Genomic DNA, 23,249 nt, shown 5'->3' on the forward strand with positions numbered 1-23,249 from the left:
GTTATTAATGGTACGTACTCGGACTGGGTCTCAGTTCATAGTGGGGTACCACAGGGGTCAGTATTGGGCCCGCTTCTTTTCAACATATTTATAAATGACCTTGTTGGGGGCATGCGGAGTAGAATTTCAATATTTGCAGATGATACTAAACTCTGCAGGGTAATCAATACAGAGGAGGATAATTTTATGCTACAGGGAGATTTATGTAAATTGGAGGATTGGGCTGAGAAGTGGAAATTGAAGTTTAATGTAGATAAATGTAAGGTCATGCACTTGGGTAGAGGAAATAACATTTATGATTATGTACTTAATTGTAAAACACTGGGTAAAACAGACACAGAAAAAGACTTGGGTGTATGGGTGGATGGTAAACTTCACTTTAGTGGACAGTGTCAGGCAACTGCTGCCAGGGCTAATAAAATAATGGGATGTATTAAAAGAGGTATAAAAGTTCATGAAAAAAATATAGTTCTACCTCTGTACAAGTCACTAGTGCGACCGCACTTAGAATACTGTGTACAATTCTTGTCACCGATATATAAGAAGGACATAGCTGAACTGGAGAGGGTGCAGAGAAGAGCGACCAAGATTATTAGAGGAATGGGTGGGCTGCAATACCAAGACAGGTTGTTAAACTTGGGATTATTTAGTTTGGAAAAACGAAGGCTTAGGGGGGATCTAATCACAATGTATAAATATATGAGGGGACAGTACAGAGACCTTTCCAAAGATCTTTTTACACCTAGGCCTGCGACTGGAACACGGGGGCATCTGCTACGTCTTGAGGAAAGAAGGTTTAATCATAATCACAGACGAGGATTCTTTATTGTGTGAGCAGTGAGACTGTGGAACTCTCTGCCGCATGATGTTGTAATGAGTGATTCACTACTAACATTTAAGCAGAGCCTGGACGCCTTTCTTGAAAAATTTAATATTACCAGTTATGGATATTAGATTTTATGACAGGGTGTTGATCCAGGGAACTAGTCTGATTGCCGGATGTGGAGTCAGGAAGGAAATTTTTTCCCCATTGGAACTTCTTTGCCACATTGGGTTTTTTTTGCCTTCCTCTGGATCAACATGTTAGGCTACAGGTTGAACTAGATGGACTTAGAGTCTCCCTTCAACCTTAAAAACTATGATACTATGATACTATGACATAGCCCTCCAATGCCAGAGACAATTGGATGCCCCGGAGGGCAAGATGGATTCTTATGTATTTTGGGTAATAAGGAGAATGTGGCCTTTACCGGGAATTTGACGAGGAGACCATCAAACACTTTTTTTGTGATGATACCTTGTAGTAGGGCCGCCTCAAGAATGTTCCTTAATTCAGAGCCAAATGCATTAGCCGGGTTTCCTGAGAGTTGTGCATATGTGTCGCGATCCCTCAATAATTTGAAGGTCTCCCGCTCATACATTTGTGTTGGCCAGATTACCACGTCGCCCCCCTTATCTGCAGGTTTTATTATAATACCCTCTAGGGATTTCAGTTCTTTTGAATTCCGTCGGCTCATGGAGCCAACAATTGTCATATTAGGCATGCAAATATATCTTTTTTGTGGGGTGTTCTGTCTCATGGGTGATAAGAATCATCGGGATATGTATTTATGTGTACAAACACCTCTTGTATATAGATTGAGATAATGGGTTATTTGGCACTTGGATCATTGGTAATGTAAGGCATTACGCTTTTTCATCGCTTTTTCCTGTTTACTCCCCGTCCATGTATATTTATACAAATGTATGCATAGATGCACCTCTTTTATGTGCACAATAGGGCGGGGGTTTGATATATTTTTTTGTCATTAATTTAACCAATTTACCCATGACTGATATAACACCCTGCTCGACATAGTACTATGGTTTCTGTGAAATTAACTGCTACATGCGCTGACCGATATATGAAATTTGTCCCCTATATGCTATTATCCAAGTAATATCATATTCTTTTATATTATATGCTTAATGGATTTTAGCACTCAATACTAGAGATGAGCAAATCGCTCTCGGTTCGGCTCGAGTTCGGTTCGCCGAACGGGCGTCTCGTTCGAGTTCGGTTCGGCAAACGTTCGACGAACCAAACTCGAACCGCATAGGAAACAATGGCAGGCAATCGCAAACACATAAAAACACCTACAAAACCCCCTCAAAGGTGTCCAAAAGGTGACAAACAACTCACAACACAACACAAACACATGGGAAAGTGACAAGAACAAATTCTCATGCGAAAACAAAAGAGCTAGACAAGGAAAAAGAGGAGGAGACACAGATATAGGCATGGCACGCTCTTCTAAAATCATGTAAAACACCGCAAGGTGACTCCAAGCGGAGTTGCCCTTTTTTCCAAAAATTGGGCCACACACACACCCACCCCTTCAGTGGCAGCACTTGTGCCCCAGTTGTACACTTCACAGCTAGATTTGCATCAAGCACATTCAAAAATACGCCATACTTAACCGTCCCCAGGATGACACCGGGGTAGGTAGCAAAGTCTTTCCTGATCCCAGCTCTGTTCATCTTGGATCATTTTTAAAAACAATGTAAGCAAGGGTTACTCCAAGTGGAGTCTCCCTTTTTTTCCAAAAATTGGACCCCACACACACCCACCCATTCAGTGGCAGCACTTGTGCCCCAGTTGTACACTTCACAGCTAGATTTGCATCAAGCACCTTCAAAAATACGCCATACTTAACCGTCCATAGGATGACACTGGGGTAGGTAGCAAAGTCTTTCCTGATCCCAGCTCTGTTCATCTTGGATCATTTTTAAAAACAATGTAAGCAAGGGTTACTCCAAGCGGAGTCTCCCTTTTTTCCAAAAATTTGGCCCCACACACACCCACCCCTTCAGTGGCAGCACTTGTGCCCTAGTTGCAAACAGGATGTTTTGATTTGCATCAAGCACATTCCAAATCCACAAGCATTTACTCTCCCCAGGATGACACAGGGGTAGTAAATTCCTTGTGGATCCATGACTTGTTCATTTTGATGAACGTTAGTCTGTCCACATTGTCACTGGACAGACGCGTGCGCTTATCTGTCAGCACACACCCAGCAGCACTGGTTCAGAGACAACGCTGGCAGCTGGACACGACAAAATCTCCAAGGCGTAAGTGGAGAGCTCTGGCCATTTTTCAAGATTTGAAGCCCAAAATGAGCAAGGCTCCATTTTCAAAGTCATGGCATCGATGTTCATTTGGAGATACTCCTGTATCATCCTCTCCAGCCGTTGACTATGTGTCAGACTTGTTGTCTCTGGTAGCCTTGCAAAGGAGGGTCTAAAAAAATTATGAAAAGATTCAATAAAATTGCTGTTACCAGCACCAGATACGGTGCTACTGGTACGGGTAGACTGTTGAAGATGACGAGACCGTCCCATGTTTGTCAAGTTACAACTGGGAGATTCACTCCCTGCACCTGCACGGTTGTTTGGTGGAAAAGCCGAGCTAAGATCGAGTAACAGCTTCTGCTAATACTCCTGCATACGTGCGTCCCTTTCTATGGCTGGAATTATGTCACAAAATTTGGACTTGTGCCGGGGATCTAATAGTGTGGCAAGCCAGTAGTCATCATCACTTCTAATTTTGACAATACGAGGGTCATGTTGGAGGTAGTGCAGCAAGAAGGCACTCATGTGTCTTGCGCAGCCATGCGGACCAAGTCCACGCTGTGTTTGTGGCATAGAGGTGCTGACCGTTCTTTATTCCTCTGACATCTCCCCCCAACCTCTTTCAACTGAAATTTGACCAAGGTCTCCCTCATCCGCTGAGTCTTCCATGTCCATGGACAGTTCGTCCTCCATTTCTTCATGTTCTCCTGCACCTTCCTCAACATTTCGCCTGCTACCATGCGCCCTTGTTGATCCCTGTCCCCCATGGTCCCATGCCTGCCGCATTGGTGATGATGAACGTCTGGACCTTGGTGATGTTGTTGTGTCTTGCGCATATGAATCCTCCTGTAGTTCCTCCCCTTCCTGTTGTCCCACCCCCTGACTCTGACTAGTGTTTAGCGTGTGCTCCAGCATGTAAATGACTGGAATTGTCATGCTGATAAAGGCATTGTCAGCGCTAAACATATTCGTCGCCATGTCGAAACTGTGCAGAAGGGTGCATAGGTCCTTGATCTGAGACCACTCCATCAGGGTGATCTGCCCCACCTCTGCATCTCGTTGGCCCAGGCTATACGTCATGACGTATTGCACCAGGGCTCGGCGGTGCTGCCACAGACGCTGTAACATGTGGAGAGTCGAATTCCAGCGTGTCGGCACATCGCATTTCAGGCGATGAACTGGCAGGCCGAAAGACTTCTGGAGCGATGCAAGTCGCTCAGCTGCGGCGGTTGAACGGCGGAAGTGAGAAGACAATTTTTGTGCCCTGGTCAGAAGGCCATCTAGGCTGGGATAGTGTGTTAAAAATTGCTGGACAACAAGGTTCAACACGTGAGCCATACAAGGCACGTGTGTCACCTTGCCCAGGCGAAGGGCCGCACCCAGGTTTGCAGCATTGTCACACACGGCCTTACCAGGCTGCAGGTTAAGTGGAGACAACCATTTATTAAACTCAGTCTCTAGAGCTGCCCACAATTCAGCCGCTGTGTGACTCCTATTTCCAAGACATGTCAAGCTAAAGACCGCCTGATGCCGTTGCGCTCTGCTGCCAGCATAGTAATGAGGGGTGCGTGATTCCTTCTGCGCAGTGAGAACGCGGGTGGCCTGACCAGGCAGGCTTGGGGCGTAGGTGGAGGACCCAGATGAGGTGGAGGAGGCAGAAGCAGTGGCGGAACTTGGACAGACAGAGGATTGACACACAAGTCGTGGTGACGGCAAGACTTGTGCAGCAGACCCTTCACCATCTATCACCATAGTTACCCAGTGCCCAGTCAGTTACATGTAACGTCCCTGTCCATGCTTACTGGTCCAAGTATCGGTGGTAAAATGCACCCGTTCACACACAGAGTTTCTCAAGGAAGCGGTGATGTTGTGTGCGACATGCTGGTGTAGCGCGGGCACACCTTTCTTAGAGAAGTAGTGGCGACTGGGCATCTGGTACTGGGGCACAGCGACAGACATAAGGTCTCTAAAATCCTGTGTGTCCACCAGGCGGAAAGGCAGCATTTCGGTAGCCAAGAGCTTACAGAGGGATAATGTCAACCTCTTAGCTTTGTCATGGGTCGCAGGAAATGGCTTTTATTTGTCCACATCTGAGGGACAGAGATGTGGCTGCTGTGTGTAGACGGTGTTGAGAAGGGTGTCCCTGGAAAAATGCAGGTTTGTGAGGAAAGTGCAGGCGTAGACATGATGTTGCCTTCATCCAACGTTGGTGCTATCGATGTCTGAGAGAGCTGTACACACGCACTTGTTTCCCCTTCCAAACCAACTGACGACCTACCAAGCAAACTGCTTGTTGCGGTTGCAGTGGTGGAAGTTGTGCGTGGAAAACCAGGTGTGACAGCTGTCCCCACAGTCCTAGAAGATGAAGAGCATGCGAATGCACTGGAAGGGGCAGGCGGTGGATGGTTCGCTCTGCTAGGCCGCATTGCAACACGGTGAGCTTCCCACTGGGATATATGATATTTATTCATGTGACGATTCATGGAAGAAGTTGTCAAACTGCTGAGGTTTTGCCCTCTACTAACAGAATCACGACTAATTTTACAGATCACATAAATTGGCGAATCTTTTGCTATGTCAAAAAAGGACCAGGCTAGGCAAGCCTTAGAGGGCATGCGACCTGCTTATCCACCCCGACTAGTGCTCAGAGGCACAGTGGTGGCTGAGGATGCAGTTGTAGACGTGCTACCAGTTTTCCGACTCTGTCCAGGAAGGCGCAAGGTAACTTCGTCAGTTGCATCCTCCTCCACCGTCTCTGTTGACCTCCTCGAGGGCCTGACTGTGGGTTGACAGTAGGTGGGATCTAGAACTTCCTCATCAATTGTTGTGTTTGCACTCCTCTCACCCTCAGACCGAGCCTCTTCTTGCCCTGATCAAATATTTATGTTGTCATCCCAATCTGGTATCTGCGTCTCATCGTCATCAGTATGTTCCTCATTGTCTATAACAACAGGTGTTACAGTTTGTGAAAAAGGGTCAACATTATGCTCAGAAACTTGGTCCTCACGGCCTGAATCAGAGTCACAAAGGTTCTGGGCATCACTGCAGACCATTTCCTGGTCTGTACTCACTGTAGCTTGGGAGCAGACCTCTGATTCCCAGGCTATTGTGTGACTGAACAGCTCTGCAGACTCAGCCATCTCAGTTCCACCATACTGTGCAGGGCAGATGGAGACTTCAGAGCTGGGAGAAAGCAAGTTTGATTGGGATGACAACTCAGAGGACTGGGGTTTTTTGTATGCGGTAGTTGAGGTGGCGGAGAGGGCACTTGTTGGACCACTTGAGATCCATTCAAGCATTTTCCTTTTTTGGCCATCAACTAGGTTTGTTCCAGTTGTTCGTGTCCGTAAAAAAGGGAGCACATCGGATTGTCCACGGTAAGTAGTAGACATCTTACTTTTGCTGGAAGATGGTCTATCTTCAGCAGATGTTAATGGAGCTTTGCCACCTTCCCCACGGACAAACACTTTTTTTCCTTTTCCAACACGCCTCTTCCCCTTTCCACCAGCATCTGTCATTTTGCCACTTATTTTGACTGCGACAAGATTGTGCACTTAAAATGTGGTAGTAAAAATTGAGAGGTGGTGTAGATTGCAGCGGTGGTCTATCTTTATTAACAGCAGTATAAACAACAATAACTATCCCTGACAATGCAACTACGGCCCTTAAACTGGCAGCATAGTTTGCTACTATAATGGCTTAGTAACAATGAGTTTGAGTGTGCAATACAGAGGTGCTGCAAATATCTTTGCACTAGTGGGACAATAATGAAGTCCAACAGCCACTTTTAGGATGCCACTAAGTTTCCTCAGTGTTTGCTAGTATAATGGCTTAGTAACAATGAGTTTGAGTGTGCAATGCAGAGGTGCTGCACATAGGTTTGCACCAGTGGGACACTAATGGAAGTTCAACAGCCACTTTTAGGATGCCACTAAGTTTCCTCAGTGTTTGCTAGTATAATGGCTTAGTAACAATGAGTTTGAGTGTGCAATGCAGAGGTGCTGCACATAGGTTTCCACCAGTGGGACAGTAATGGAAGTTCAACAGCCACTTTTAGGATGCCACTAAGTTTCCTCAGTGTTTGCTAGTATAATGGCTTAGTAACAATGAGTTTGAGTGTGCAATGCAGAGGTGCTGCACATAGGTTTGCACCAGTGGGACACTAATGGAAGTTCAACAGCCACTTTTAAGATGCCACTAAGTTTCCTCAGTGTTTGCTAGTATAATGGCTTAGTAACAATGAGCTTGAGTGTGCAAAGGGCAGGAGGGTACAGTGGCAGGGTTGTGGGTCTGGGTAGAGGAAAAGAAGCCTCACTTTCTATCCCTCCTAATGGGGAAATGCAGCGAGGAAATCCCTGACCTTAGCTACACAGACACTGTCATCTTGTGTAGCTGTTAAAATCTGTTTTCACGGACCTGACTGTCACCTATGGCTCTGACCCTGCCAGTATTAGCCCTTACAAGGACTAATAGAAACTTCTATCCCTATTCTGTATAGCGCTGTGTATAGAGCGTACACAGCAGTATCGGAGACAGGAGCTACGCCAGCGGTGACTGATACCAAGACGCAGAAGGCAGATAATGGTGTGCTTTAGGAAAATGTCTGTTTTTTTAATGCATGGACATGTGACATGGACATCCTGTCACACATGCCGTTGCTTCTCTGGCTAAAAGTCCACTTAGCTGTGTGTGTGTCTGGGATTGGCTGACATGCTGGCCCGCCCCACTACACGCGCGCGCTTAGGGAAGGAAGACAAGGAAAAAAAAAAAAATGGCGATCGCCATTATCCAAACAGCAGTGATCTGAATGCACTGTTCCCGCACAATATACGCTGAAATTTCATAATAGTGTGAGTCACAGAGTGACTTACACTATTACAGCGGAAAGCCAGCTAGTAATTAGCTTGTCTTTTTGCTGCTAGAACCGTTCTCGAACGGATCTAGAACTATCGAGCTTTAGCAAAAAGCTCGAGTTCTAGTTCGATCTAGAACAGCCCCCAAAATCACTCGAGCCACGAACTGGAGAACCTCGAACCGCGAACCGCGCTCAACTCTATTCAATACTTCTATGGGATGTATTTATGTGCTTTTCTGTTTTCTCATGTGCGTTATGCCTCCGAGTTACATTTAATGATTGACTGTCCAGAAATGCTCATGTGCGTCTTGTTTTGGTTACTTACGTGCGTCGCCATTTGGCGACTCATGTGGAACAATGTTCTGTTGTGTGATGCTCACGTGCGTCGCCGCGGCATCCTTTGTGCATCGCCATGGTGACTCACGTGGGGCATTCAATTCATTCGGCTCATATTTCTACCCCTCTTCATGTTATGTGACGCTCACGTGCGTCGTCGTGGCGGCTTACGTGCACCGTCATGGCGACGCGCGTGTGGCGTCAATGTAATTTGCCCAAATTTTTGCCCACTTCCAGAATGGCCACGTCCTGGGCCCGCATGCGCGGTGGAATCCCATCGCCGGCATCCTGGTCTGACGGCTTCCTGAACGGAATGGGGCGTGTTCTGTGTGACGACACTGTGCACCCGCGTCACTTCCGGGAATTGCCTGATGACGCTGATGCGGCTGCGGTCCCGCCTCCTTGCGGCCGTTTTCGGGACACGTTGTTGTGATTATCTACCATCACTATAAAATGACCCCCCTATCCAGACACCATGCAACGCGTTGGCGTGCGTTTGTCCATCTGCCGGCATCGTTAAGACATGGGTAAGCTTAGTTAACCTTTTAATGATTGCAGCCTGTGTTATGTTACTGAATGGGTCCATGTCATTTTGACATTACAGATCTTTGCCACAAGACTGGCTCTGTGTTGTATTCTCCCATATTTTGGCAACATTTCACAACCTTACACACGGGTTCTGTTTGTTTTACATCTGGGAACAACTTGACTCTCTGAGCTACCCATCTCCTGATTCGCTGGCTTATGGTGCCCCCTGGAGCTCTCACTTTGCACCTGATTGTTTACTCTGTCAATTTTATTCCTTTTTATATATCTCCTCTTGTAACTATTTATGTGATAAATTATTAATAAAGATTTTTTGTATTTTTTCATTAAGAGTATGTCTTTGGATTATTTTATTCACATTTTTTTGGGTTGTTAATCTCCTCTTCTCTATTTTCAAACTTTATGCTTTGGGAGTGACCCATACATATTGGTAATAATTATGATGGTCAATATGTTTTCCTTATCCTGTTTCTTAAATCAATACTATTGGGAGCGGATACCTAGATGTGCTCCCCTTCCCAAGCGGCAGTGGTGCACTGGGAGTTTTGGTTCACCTGCAGCATGTGTGTGTAATGACTTTATAAAACCTCATTCAGCACCACGTTTACCGGCCTGAGTGAGTACATGGTCCTCCCCTGCTTCCAACAAGCCCTGCGCTCCCCTGCATTCCGTCATCTAGAGTCCCGGAGCCTTCCCCTATCCGTGGAGCGAAACGTCATCTGGCTGCCCCCATTCCATCTCGCCCGGGCACTTTCATCGGCAGTGGCGGTAGTCCCCATTACCGCACACCACGGGTGGCGTAACGAACTCTCTCTCCCCTGTAAATAGCCCCCTTTTCATTTGAAGTTGCCGCAAGCCCCTGGGTCCGGAGACCCTCGAGCCATGAGTATTTTCCCCCAGATTCGAGTAGTTAGACCGCTGCAGGGGCAGCACACCTCACCAGCCGTACGGATGAGGAGACTGCTACCTAACAGGGACAGTCGGGGCCCCCAAACCGCTTCAAGCTACGGGGACCCAGACTACACTGAAAGTGCTGGGGACAGAGCAACCGAGTCATTAAACTGGCACTGGAAATACAGGGACCTGAACCAGCCATCCACAGGTTAAAGTGAGTAGAGACTGTTCATTACAACCCTGGTGAGGTCTCCTTTATTATATAGTGTAAAGCTCCCATCTCACAAATCCCCTGGCTCAGCCCTGCCTGCGGAGGGCCTACCACCATAGCTGCCATCACCATCAGCCCAGGGGTAATTCCACTAAGCAGCAGCGGTTCCATCCTCCTAACCGCAACCCGCAAGTGACGTCACATGAACATTAACTCTTATCTCCCATGTAAATACACCCTTTATAAAAAGCACCCAAGGCACGGGACCGGGCAACGGCCACCACAGTGACATTCCCAATTGTATATACTGCCCGGGACCGAGTACCCCATTCCCTGGGCGACACAGCTTTTTCCTGGCGTTATAAACAGGATATGGACTAGGCCAGTTAACTCTGGTGACGTGTGCCTTAAAGACTGTATTTAGTGCACTGTTTGGGCAAAACTGTCGCCATCTTTGATTGTTGTGAAAAAACGGGCTGCACCATTACTGTGACAAAAAGGACGTGAAACTGCAAGAGTGTGCGAGCAGAAGTCCCGCCCACTAGTCCTGTAAGCACGGACGGAAGTTGGCAGTGACCTGACCCGGAAGCTCCCAGCGTGCCCCAGTCCCCGCGAGAGTGGTGAAAATAACCAAAGAGGAGACGGAAAGATGTCAGCACCGAATGATGGGAGTGTAGCGGGGCCTTCCACGGACATGCAGGGAGACGGGAATGCAGCGGGACCTGCTCCGGTGTTACAAGCAGCAGCCCCGGTGGCCGGAGCGGCCGTTCCAATAATGCCGATCACCTTATCTTGTGTACCCGGCGCGGCCTGGCTGCCCCAGTATGATGGTAAATCAGACTCTTTGTCCGGATTCAAAAAGAAAATTTGCGCTATGCTGGACATGTACGCGATGACCGGTAGGTAGCGAGTATCTGTGGTACAGGAGAAAATTTGATAATGGGATTAAAAGCAGAAAACAAAAGGAAGACCTAAATCACAAGGGGACATCTGGGCAGAATAGGAGCAACCCCAGGATTCTGGGCCTGATGAGATGAACAAGACCCACCACCAAAGAACCTAATGATGATAACCCTATCGATAAACTGAAACTACCTATCATGTGGGGGTCGGCACCCTAAAGAACGGTGAGTGGTGCCCCCACTCGGCCGTCGAATGACCCTCCTAATTGTGCCGGCGATTAACATGGTTGCGCAGCACTGATGCGTGCCATGTGTCCGGACCCTGGTGAGTACGCTGCTTGCAGCTGTGCCATGTGGCATAACCCTTGCTTGACTTTAATGGTGACGTGGTTATATTCATTGTTTATACAGTGGCTGTTATGCCGGTCCTTTGATGGACACCTGTCATCTCTTGGACTTATTTCATACTCTCCTGAGGATATGATGAAACGCGTTGAGAGAGAAATCCTTTCATGTCTGCATACTGGAACCTATTTTGGTGGATCCTTTTGAATACCTGGTTTAGCCAGGGGATCTGGTTTAGCGGTTTCAATCTGACATGTTATCTGGGATTGTTTGCTGCAGTTAATATTGACTGTCTCTCTGTGAATTGATATTTCCTACCAATCAATTTATTCAATCACATAAGGTTCTTTTTCCCATTGATCATCAGTTTATGAAGTTTTCTCTTTCTCTTGAGAACTGTTTTTCCAGGTGTAAGAGGGATAGCTTGCGATTCCTTGTTGAATTTTTTCTCTTGTCTTTCTCGACTGCGATTTAAGTTCTGTTCAACATAGTCTTGTATTCTTCTATATTGAGTTTGACGATTGGAGTCCCAGTCTTCATCTGATGAACTGATCTCTGGCATTTCAACTTCCAGGTCAAGATACTGGTAGCCTTCCAGGTCTTGCTTGCAAGAGTTAGGTGGGGGTGTTTTTTGTTGAGCTTACTGGGATGTTGCTATACATATCCACCAAATCAGGCAACTTCTCTGGCCACAAGTTTCTCTTTTCGAGTGGTAACGTTTTTAGCAGATTGATGACGAGATGGTTCATTTTCTCACACATTCCGTTTGTTTGTGCATGGTAGCGTGCAGTACGTATCTTTTTCCATCCATATAGGTTGCAGAAATCTCTGAAGATTTCAGCTTCAAAAGGTGGGGCCTTGATCTGTTAATACCTGTTCTGGGTATCCATGAGGTCTGCAAAAATGAGCTTGGAATGCTTTAGCCACAGTACTTGCTCTTAAATCCTTCATAGGTACAACTACCAGGAATCTGAAGTAGTGATCCACTATTGTAAGGGCATAGGTGTAACCCTGGGCTAGGTGTTAGCTTGACATGATCCAGAGCAACAATTTCCAAAGGCTGCTTTGTGACAATGGGTTGCAGTGGTGCTTTTTGGCTGTTGACATCTTTTCTTCTTGTTGCACAAGGACCACAGTTTCTGCACCATTCTTCTATGGTAGCCCTCATTTCAATCCAGTAGAATCGATCACGCAGCAATGCTTCTAGTTTCTTCCAACCAAAATGTCCTGCTCGATCATGGTATGCTTCTAGGACTAACAAGACATGAGCTTTTGGTAAAGAAGCAGACTTTATCTCCATTGAGGTAAATTGTGCAGAAGCCACACTAACCCTAAGACACATGAAAGAATTTGTCAAGTGGTGACTTGACAAATTCTTTCATGTGTCTCAGGGTTAGTGTGGCTTCTGCACAATTTACCTCAATGGAGATACAGTCTGCTTCTTTCTTTCCACAACTTCTGAGCTTCTAATGGAGCTTCAGGATCCATGTGTGAATCTGGCTGGACTATCAATTCCTTTATCAATTTTACTGCAGGATCATTATCTTGCACTTCCTTCCAACCATGGTGAGGCAATGGATCTAAGGTGGTTTCTTGCCACATACTGTAAGGCTGATGGCTTCTTAAGTCATTGGGGCGATGGAATGCTGGTAGCTCAATTTCTTCTAAGTCTTTTATATCTCTCCCTTCATCAGACAGGTGAGGCATCCTGGATAATGCATCCGTGTTGGCATTCTTGCTACCAGCTCGATATTTTATGGTGAAGTCATAGTTTGCCAGTTTTGCCACCCAACGTTGCTCCAGTGCACCAAGTTTTGCTGTGTCCAGATGAGTCAGTGGATTGTTGTCAGTATACACGGGACTCCTTTCTGTAAGACGGAGCTTCCTGCTTGCATAGGCAATCACTCTTTCTTTGCCATTCTGTACTTGGGATAGTACAGCTCCCAGTCCCACATTACTGGCATCTGTGTATGTGACGCCCTGGCAAAACCAGTTAGTCACACATAGGCCCCCGCATAACTAATATTATTAGAATTAATATTGTTGGAAGAAAATTATGATATAGTGGGGATATCAGAGACATGGCTGGATGAGAGCTATGACTGGGCTGTTAATTTACAGGGTTATAGCCTATTCAGGAATGACCGTACAAATAAGCGAGGGGGAGGTGTGTGTCTATATGTAAAATCATCCTTAAAACCCATCCTGCGTGACAACATATGTGAGGGTACTGAGAATGTAGAGTCCCTATGGGTGGAGATAAGGGGGGGGGGAGAATGAATAATAAAATACTGATAGGGGTGTGTTATAAGACGCCGAATATTATGGAAGAGGTAGAGAATCTCCACATAAAGCAAATTGATAAAGCAACGAGTCTCGGAGAGGTAATTATTATGGGGGACTTTAACTATCCTGATATAAATTGGGGAACAGAAACTTGCAGTTCCAGCAAAGGAAATAGATTTTTGATAACAATGAAAGATAATTACCTTTCACAAATGGTGCAGGACCCCACAAGAGGGGGAGCACTACTAGACCTTGTACTAACCAATAGGCCAGACCGCATATCAAATATACAAGTTGGGGGTTACTTGGGGAATAGTGATCACAAAATAATAAGTTTTCATGTATTCTTTAGTAAGATGTATAGTAGAGGGGCTACAAGGACACTAAACTTCAGGAAAGCAAATTTTAAACGGTTGAGAGATGATCTTAGTGCAATAAGCTGGGATGATGTACTAAGTAATAAAAGTACACAAAGCAAATGGGAGACTTTTATGAGCATCCTGAATAGGGGTTGTGCAGAAAATATACCCTATGGGAACAAACATGCTAGAAATAGGAGGAAACCCCTATGGCTAAATAGAGCTGTAAGGGAAGCAATAAAAGAAAAACAGAAAGCCTTAAAAGAATTAAAGAGGGTAGGTAGTGATGAGGCATTATATAATTATAGAAAATTAAATAAAATATGTAAAAAGCAAATTAAGTTAGCTAAGTTTGAGACAGAGAGACTCATTGCGAGAGAAAGTAAAAATAATCCTAAAATATTCTTTAACTACATAAACAGTAAAAAACTGAAAAGCGATAGTGTTGGCCCCCTTAAAAATAGTCTTGGTGAAATGGTGGAAGGGGATGAGGGTAAAGCCAACCTGCTGAATGACTTTTTTTCTACGGTTTTTATACAAGAAAATGCCATGGCAGATGACATGACCAGTGATACCATAAATTCACCCTTGAATATTACCTGCTTAACCCAGCAGGAAGTACGCCGCCGCCTCGAAATCACTAAGGTTGACAAATCTCCGGGCCCGGATGGCATACACCCCAGAGTACTACAGGAATTGAGTTCTGTGATAGATAGACCATTATTTTTAATCTTCTCAGATTCCTTAATAACAGGGTCGGTACCGCAGGACTGGCGCATAGCAAATGTGGTGCCAATATTCAAAAAGGGGACAAAAACTGAGCCGTGAAATTATAGGCCGGTAAGTTTAACCTCTACGGTTGGTAAAATCCTTGAGGGTTTCTTGAGAGATGCTATACTGGAGTATCTCAAGAAAAATAACCTTATGACAGAGTATCAACATGGGTTTATGAGGGATCGATCCTGTCAAACTAATTTGATCAACTTCTATGAAGAGGTAAGTTCAAGCCTGGACCAGGGAAATGCAGTGGATGTTGTGTATATGGACTTTTCAAAAGCTTTTGATACGGTGCCACACAAAAGGTTGGTACATAAAATGAGAATAATGGGGATAGGGGAAAATATGTGTAACTGGGTTAAAAACTGGCTCAGTGATAGGAAACAAAGGGTGGTTATTAATGGTACGTACTCGGACTGGGTCTCAGTTCATAGTGGGGTACCACAGGGGTCAGTATTGGGCCCGCTTCTTTTCAACATATTTATAAATGACCTTGTTGGGGGCATGCGGAGTAGAATTTCAATATTTGCAGATGATACTAAACTCTGCAGGGTAATCAATACAGAGGAGGATAATTTTATATTACAGGGAGATTTATGTAAATTGGAGGATTGGGCTGAGAAGTGGCATTTGAAGTTTAATGTAGATAAATGTAAGGTCATGCACTTGGGTAGAGGAAATAACATTTATGATTATGTACTTAATTGTAGAACACTGGGTAAAACAGACACAGAAAAAGACTTGGGTGTATGGGTGGATGGTAAACTTCACTTTAGTGGACAGTGTCAGATAACTGTTGCCAGGGCTAATAAAATAATGGGATGTATTAAAAGAGGTATAAGCGTTCATGAAAAAAATATAGTTCTACCTCTGTACAAGTCACTAGTGCGACCGCACTTAGAATACTGTGTACAATTCTGGTCACCGATATATAAGAAGGACATAGCTGAACTGGAGAGTGTGCAGAGAAGAGCCACCAAGATTATTAGAGGAATGGGTGGGCTGCAATACCAAGACAGGTTATTAAACTTGGGGTTATTTAGTTTGGAAAAACGAAGGCTTAGGGGGGATCTAATCACAATGTATAAATATATGAGGAGACAGTACAGAGACCTTTCCAAAGATCTTTGTACACCTAGGCCTGCGACTGGAACACGGGGGCATCCGCTACGTCTTGAGGAAAGAAGGTTTAATCATAATCACAGACGAGGATTCTTTACTGTACGAGCAGTGAGACTATGGAACTCTCTGCCGCATGATGTTGTAATGAGTGATTCACTACTAACATTTAAGCAGAGCCTGGATGCCTTTCTTGAAAAATGTAATATTACCAGTTATGTATATTAGATTTTATGACAGGGTATTGATCCAGGGAACTAGTCTGATTGCCGGATGTGGAGTCAGGAAGGACATTTTTTCCCCATTGGAACTTGTTTGCCACATTGGGGGTTTTTTGCCTTCCTCTGGATCAACATGTTAGGCTACGGGTTGAACTAGATGGACTTAGAGTCTCCCTTCAACCTTAAAAACTATGATATGATACTATGATAACACCTTCCCTCACCTAGGAAATATGCAGCCGACCGAAACCCTAGTCACCCCCCCTCAGGGTAAGACAGGCACACCAGTAGGTGGGACCAGGCAGTTAAGAAACGCCCACCTAAGGGTCTGGAGAGCCCGGGGCAGGAAAACAAGAAGTTCAAGTCTGGAAGTTCAAGTGTAAAGTTCAAGTTGAGAGGAGTGGAGGCTGGGGCTAGGTGTAGCTCCAGCGGAGGTGAAGCTCAATTTGACTGGCGCCAGGGTTGGAGCCCTGGTGCCTTTGCTAGGTGGCAGACAGTGGTCCCCATCAGCAGGCGACGGGAATACGGCAGCCGGAGATCCGAGGTGGACCGAGACAGGGTTGGAGCCCGCCGGTACCGACACCGGAGCACCGACCCAGAAACCGAGCACAGAGGGTGTACTTGGACCCTGAATCCAGGACCAGAACCAACGGCCTAGCTAATTATCCAGTTGAGGGCAGGATTTTAGGTCCTGTCTTAACCAAAGTCCCGAAAAGTAGACAACCACCCACAGAGATGGATAGGGCCTGTAGATCCCACGGGTCCGCGTCAGACGGGCACGGCTCCTCAGGTACACAAGCCGGGAGCGGACTCCAGTGTTCCATACCGGGAAGTCCAACACAAGCCAAACAGTGCAGAGGGAAAAGACGGCGACCACCAGCCCGGGTGGGGGACCAGAGTACAACTGGCCGCGGCGGCCGGCCACCAGCACCTTTGGTTTACCAAAAGACTTGTGTGATTCATTCAACTGTGAGTAACCAAACGCTCCCTGGTACGTCCGGGCGCTCAAGCCCCTGCCATCGCCATCTCCTGCACAGAGACACTGCACAGCGGGTCCGGATCTGAGCAGCTCAGCTGCTACAGGCGTGGGGGTGGCACATGTACAGCACAAAGGGAAGGTGATAGTTGGGATAGGCCAGAATCTGATTTCCTGTCAGGGCCAACTTCATCTGTCTGAAGGAATTTTCTTCTCCTTCTCCCCATGTGAATGAAGGACCAGAATTCTTGCCCTTCTTGCCCTGTACCACCAGGAGCTCTTGCAGAGGTGCAGCCATCTTTGTGTAGCCCTTCACAAACCTTCGGTAGTATCCTATCAGGCCCAGGAACTGATGTACCTTCTTGATGGTAGTTGGCCTAGGCCACTCTTGATAGCTATTATCTTGTCTGGGTCGGGGGCCACTCCCTCGGTACTGACCACATGCCCCAGGTACTGTACTTTGGGTTTTAGCAGATGACACTTGGAGGGCTTCAGCGTCATTCCATACTTCGACAGGGCTTTGAATACCTCTGCATGGTGTTCTAGATGATCTTCATAAGTCTTGGAGTATACAATCACATCATCCAAGTAGAGCAGGACAGTTTCAAAGTTGCTGTGGCCCAGACAGCACTCCATGAGCCTCTGGAATGTTCCTGGTGCATTGCACAATCCAAATGGCATGTTGTTGAATTTGCACAGACCCATGGGGGTAGCAAAGGCAGTCTTCTCCTGATCCTCTTCAGCAACTGAGACCTGCCAGTAGTCACTGGTGAGATCTAGGGAAGAGAAATAGTTAGCAGTCTTCAATACAGCCAAGGATTCTTCAATACGGGGTAATGGATAAGCATCTTTGTGGGTGATTTTGTTGATTTGCCTGTAGTCCACACACATTCACCAATCAATTTATGTAGGATAACACGGATAGTGACGTCTTTTAAGGCGCTTTTTGTGCATTTATGTCTGTTGGTCCTTTTTAACCTAACCCCATTAAAAGGTATATTTTAGGCGTTGTTTTTTGCTGGGTTACCTAGCTACTTTATTATTATTTATTTGTATCCCTTATCCAGTGGCTTTTTTTCCCCCAGTATAATGGAGCAGTCATCATACCAGTGGTCACATTCCAACAATCTGTGGAAGAACCAGTTCTAGAGGAGCCCTCAAACAATACACTTGCAGACTCACCCAGAGCACACAGAGAATTGCAGAATCAATCTATCACTAGTAGTGTGACACTCGCACTAGAGAACAGAACAGGACAGGGATTAAGTGAAAGACCAGAGTTACGTAGATCAGCCTGTAGCACCAGAGGTCAACCCCCACTAGAGAGTAAAGCCTTAAAAGAAATGTACAGTCAGTAATGTAAATAATATAAATAATGTTTTGAAAATGCTTGAAAAATGTTTTTGAAAATGTTGATAAAATTGCCTACATAACCCTGAAGAAGTCACCTGATTGTGTACAATGTTTGAAAAAGTTGATATAAAAATGGACCACTGGTCATTGGACTGGGAATGACCCGAACTCTCGCAGTGTAAATAGTTGCACCAAGTGTGCCTCCCAGAGTAATCCTTTTTGCCATCAGGACATTGACACTGCCACCAAGGAGAGGAAGATTGGAGAAAAGGTCTGGGATAGAGCTGGCCCAGACCTGGTCACCAAAAGGACCGATGACCTGCCTTCTTAGAGGGTTCTGGGGACCAGGGCCTTTGGGTGGTGGGTTGATGGGGGGATGCTCATGCAACGTTAAAGCTTGAACCTCCCCTGCGTGGGAAGAATGTTATTTAATATGTTTTCCTTTGCTTTTTAATAAACCCTTTATTCTCTTTACAGCCTGAGGACATGCTGTGTTTAACCAAAGGGGAATGTAGTGCCCTTGAGCCACTCGGGCCGCTACTAGGTACTGCATCCCCACAAGGATGCAGGGCCTACCCTCTAGGACCTGGAGCACCAGTGCCGGTAACACCTACACACACCTAAAATCCTAGTTCCCACACCACACGAGGGGGCACTGCTAGTCAAATAAAAGGAGGGCCACCCAATGGGCACAGCCTGATCAGGGAACTAGAAAGCCTGGTGGGGGTGCACAGGTCAGAAGAGTAGTGCACAGTGAAGTGCATAGACGTGCCTCGAGCTGGGTCGTGTAACGGTGACCTGGGGACATAGGAGAGAGGTCACCAAGGCAGGTACATCCAAGTACCGCTGGGACTGAAGCACGCACGGTACACAGGGCCCTAGGTCAGATGACAGTTTCAGACAGTCTGGCAAATTACTGCACAGTGGAGGGACCTGCATGGACTTCACTGATCTACAGATCTGGGGGCATCAGCAGTAAAGCAAGGATCGGGGTTTGGACACATACCTCCCCACAGGGTCCACACTGCCAGCCGTATGGACAAGGAAACTGCTACCTAGCAGGGACAGTCGGGGTCCCCAAACCGCTTCAAGCTACGGGGACCCAGACTACACTGAGAGTGCTGGGGACAGAGCAACCAAGTCATTAAACTGGCACTGGAAATACAGGGACCTGAACCAGCCTTCCACAGGTTAAAGTGAGTAGAGACTGTTCATTACAACCCCGGCGTGGTCTCCTTCATTATAAAGTGCTCTCACCTGGCCAGAATCCTACTCCACACTGATGAGGGGCAATACCCCGAAACAGCTGTATGTGGATGGATACCTGGCCTTGGTATTTCCCTTGTCATATCTTTAAACTTGTCAAAATGTTGGATATTGACTAAAAGGGCCACTTAATATGGTGGTTATGGTGGTCTCCTAAAAATAGCCACCCCTTGGCTGGGTCCTTCCCGGAGGGATATCTGGCTGGTTTATGTGTTGAGACTCCTAACAGAGGCTCCACAGACTTTTTTGATTTGCATATTTCCCAGGGTGGCAATGTACCTAGGATTTCACTGTCTTGAGCACCCTTGCTGGCAGCCGACGGTGATTTCTCTGGCTGGTCTGCCCGAGATCAGTGATTGTTTTGTCTTGTTGGTCTACTAGGCATTGCTCCCACCTGGCCAGAATCCTACTCCACACTGATGAGGGGCAATACCCCGAAATAGCTGTCTGTGGATGGATACCTGGCCTTGGTATTTCCCTTGTCATATCTTTAAACTTGTCAAAATGTTGGATATTGACTAAAAGGGCCACTTAATATGGTGGTTATGGTAGTATCCTAAAAAGAGCCACCCCTTGGCTGGGTCCTTCCCGGAGGGATATCTGGCTGGTTTCTGTGTTGAGACTCCTAACAGAGGCTCCACGGACTTTTTGATTTTCATTATAAAGTGCAAAGCTCACAAATCCCCTGGCTCAGCCCTGCCTGCGAAGGGCCTACCATCATAGCTGCTATCACCATCAGCCCAGGGGTAATTCCACTAAGCACCGGCGGTTCCATCCTACTAACCACAATCCGCAGGTGGCATCACATGAACATTAACTCTTATCTCCCATGTAAATACCCCCTTTATAAAAAGCATCCAAGGCACGGGACCAGGCAACGGCCACCACAGTGACATCCCCAATTGTATATACTGCTGGGGACCGTAGTACCCCATTCCCTGGGCGACAGACTAGTATCGAAGGCTATTCTCTTGTGTGACCCTGACTTAATGGATAGATTTGCATCTTTGTTGTATTTAAAGCTCGGACATTTTTTTTTATTTTTATGCTTTTTTTATTTCTCTTCCTTTTTTTTCCAAGAGCCATAACTAAATCCTTTTTCCATTGACATAGCCACACGAGGACTTGTTTTTTGCAGGACCAGTTGTACTTTTGAATTATTTAATTTATTTTGCCATACAATGTACTGAAAAAAAAATCAAAACTCAAGTGCTATGAAATGTTGAAAAAAATACAGAATTCTGAAATTGTTTTGTGTTGTAAACATGACCTGGCAATATGATTCTCCCCATGAGGGTTCTCTCAAAGTGGCGATGAGTCTCTCATGCTACAGAATAAAATGTATTATGCAAATAACACTTGCCTCATACTCTGCGAACATAAGCCGAGTGTCATTCACTCTGCCCTGATTCTATCGTGTGTGGGAATTGAGGAAGATGGAGAGATTAATTTCTCCATCGCCTCCATTGTCAGTGTCAGCGTATATCGGACTGCACCCAGATGCAGTATGATGATCTGCACTCACCCACAGACTTGTATTTAACATGCAATGATTTGTTTTCACATGAGAAAAAAACTCAGTTGAGGACTGCCACATTGTACAACACTAAAGCAAGTGCTATCCAATAAAATATCAGATTGCACTTATCCGATATATAAGCCAGTGTGAGCAAACCCTAAGTATAGTTTTGGCACTACCAAGCTTTTTTTTTTCATTTTAAGTGGTAAAAAAATATTTTAAGGTTGCAGGAAAAATATCGGTTTGTGTCACCATTTTCTAAGCGGCATGACTTCTTTATTTTCATTTTGATGTACCTATTTGTGGGCTTGTTTTTTGCACATTGGACTATTTTCTAATTAATACCACGTTTAGGTACATACGACATTTTGAATGCTTTTTACTACATTTCTTTGTTTGAATTGTGGCAATCAAAATCGACAACTAAGGGGTACTTTACACGTTGCGACATCGCTAGCATTTGCTAGCGATGTCCAGCGCGCTAGCACCTACCCCCGTCGTACATGCGATATGTGGTGATCGCTGCCGTAGCGAACATTATCGCTACGGCAGCTTCACACGCACATACCTGGTCGGCGACATCTCTGTGACTGCCGAACAATCCCTCCTTCAAGGGGGAGGTGCGTTCGGCGTCACAGCGACATCACCGCGGCCAATAGAAGCGGAGGGGCGGAGATGAGCGGGACATAACATCCCGTCCACCTCCTTCCTTCCGCATTGCCGATGGAGGCAGGTAAGGAGATGTTTGTCATCCCTGCGGCTTCACAAACAGCGATGTGTGACGCCGCAGGAGCGACAAACAACATCGTATCTCCTGATGGAGCGACATTATGAAAATGAACGACATGACACAGATCAGCGATTTTTTACGCTTCTGTGCTCGTACATCGTCGCAAATAGGATTTACACATTGCGATGTCGCTACCGGCGCCGGATGTGCGTCACTAACGATGTGACCCCGACGAAATATCGGTAGCGATGACGCAACGTGTAAAGTACCCCTTAGTTATATAGTTATATAGGTTGAAAAAAGACCTGGGTCCTAGTGTTTCAACTCTCTCTATATGGGACAAGAAATATATTTTATTTGTTTAGGCAATACGTCAAGCAACGATACCATATATATATATATATATATATATATATATATTACTGTATATATAAATATATATATATATATATATATATATATATATATATATATATATATATATATATATATATATATTTCCAAAAAATCAGAAGGCAGCACTCTACTTCTCTTTCAGTTAAAATCTTCTTTAATGGTCCATACCACAGGACGTTTCGGTCAAAGGCTGACCTTTTGGTCCTGGAGGCCATCAGTAGTGAAAAAAAAATTACAAAACATTATAAATGGCTGTGAATCCAATACTGTTTGAAATATTGCTTTTGTTGAAGATTTGATTTTTTTTTGTTTTTTCAGACACTTTATGCTGCTTTACCTGCCTTACTGGACAGCAATCCATTCACCGATCCCTGCAGTCTGTCAGATGTAGGCGAGTTAACCAACATGCCAGAAGGCACTCGTGGCACCCTTGCCATTTACCAGGCTACACTGGATTTAACTCGAGAGTGTGAATTACATCCCGATCTTGTGTCTCAGACTTTTGGCTATCTGTTTTTTTTCTCAAATGCTTCATTGTTTAATACTCTTATGGAAAAAGGTAAAGTTATGACACTAATTTAATTAAAAGTTTATTTTTTCTTAGAGAGCAGAAAGCATATAAATTTAATGTAAGACAGAAACACAGTGTAATGAAACTTAATGGTGACATGCATAATACACTGCAAAACATAAACAATGCAGAGTATTATTAGATCTATTAGCGTTAAAAGGAATCTGTCACCATGTTTTTAACACCTCATCTGAGAGCAACATAACAGTGCTTCTATCCATTCACTGTTATGAAAATTCTGACCATCTTATCACTGAGGTCCACTGACGTCCAAGGCAGTTTTGTTATTGATATTGATGTCATTGTCATGAGTCACATATCCTGAGGATATGACATGAATTTCCAAGATGAGAATTACCCTCTAAAGAGGACATATTGGTGATATTTAATATAAAAATAATCAAACTAACCCACAATATAGCGCCATGTCATACATTCTGTGTATCTTCCCGTATATACTGTACATCTCCACTGTC

The 23,249-nt window shown here is 45.3% G+C and overlaps 1 protein-coding gene across 2 annotated transcripts in view; it reads left to right on the forward strand.

The window, feature by feature from the left end:
* RASIP1 (Ras interacting protein 1) overlaps window positions 1-23,249 on the forward strand; it is a 1,579,933-nt gene that overhangs the window by 1,001,468 nt on the left and 555,216 nt on the right. For both annotated transcript variants that reach the window (XM_075328610.1, XM_075328611.1), the window contains exon 9: window positions 22,521-22,761. In XM_075328610.1, the coding sequence (XP_075184725.1) occupies window positions 22,521-22,761 (241 nt within the window). The remainder of the gene's footprint in view (window positions 1-22,520; window positions 22,762-23,249) is intronic.

This window comes from Anomaloglossus baeobatrachus, chromosome 11, assembly GCF_048569485.1.
Source record: "Anomaloglossus baeobatrachus isolate aAnoBae1 chromosome 11, aAnoBae1.hap1, whole genome shotgun sequence".
Classification (NCBI taxonomy): Eukaryota; Metazoa; Chordata; class Amphibia; order Anura; family Aromobatidae; genus Anomaloglossus; species Anomaloglossus baeobatrachus.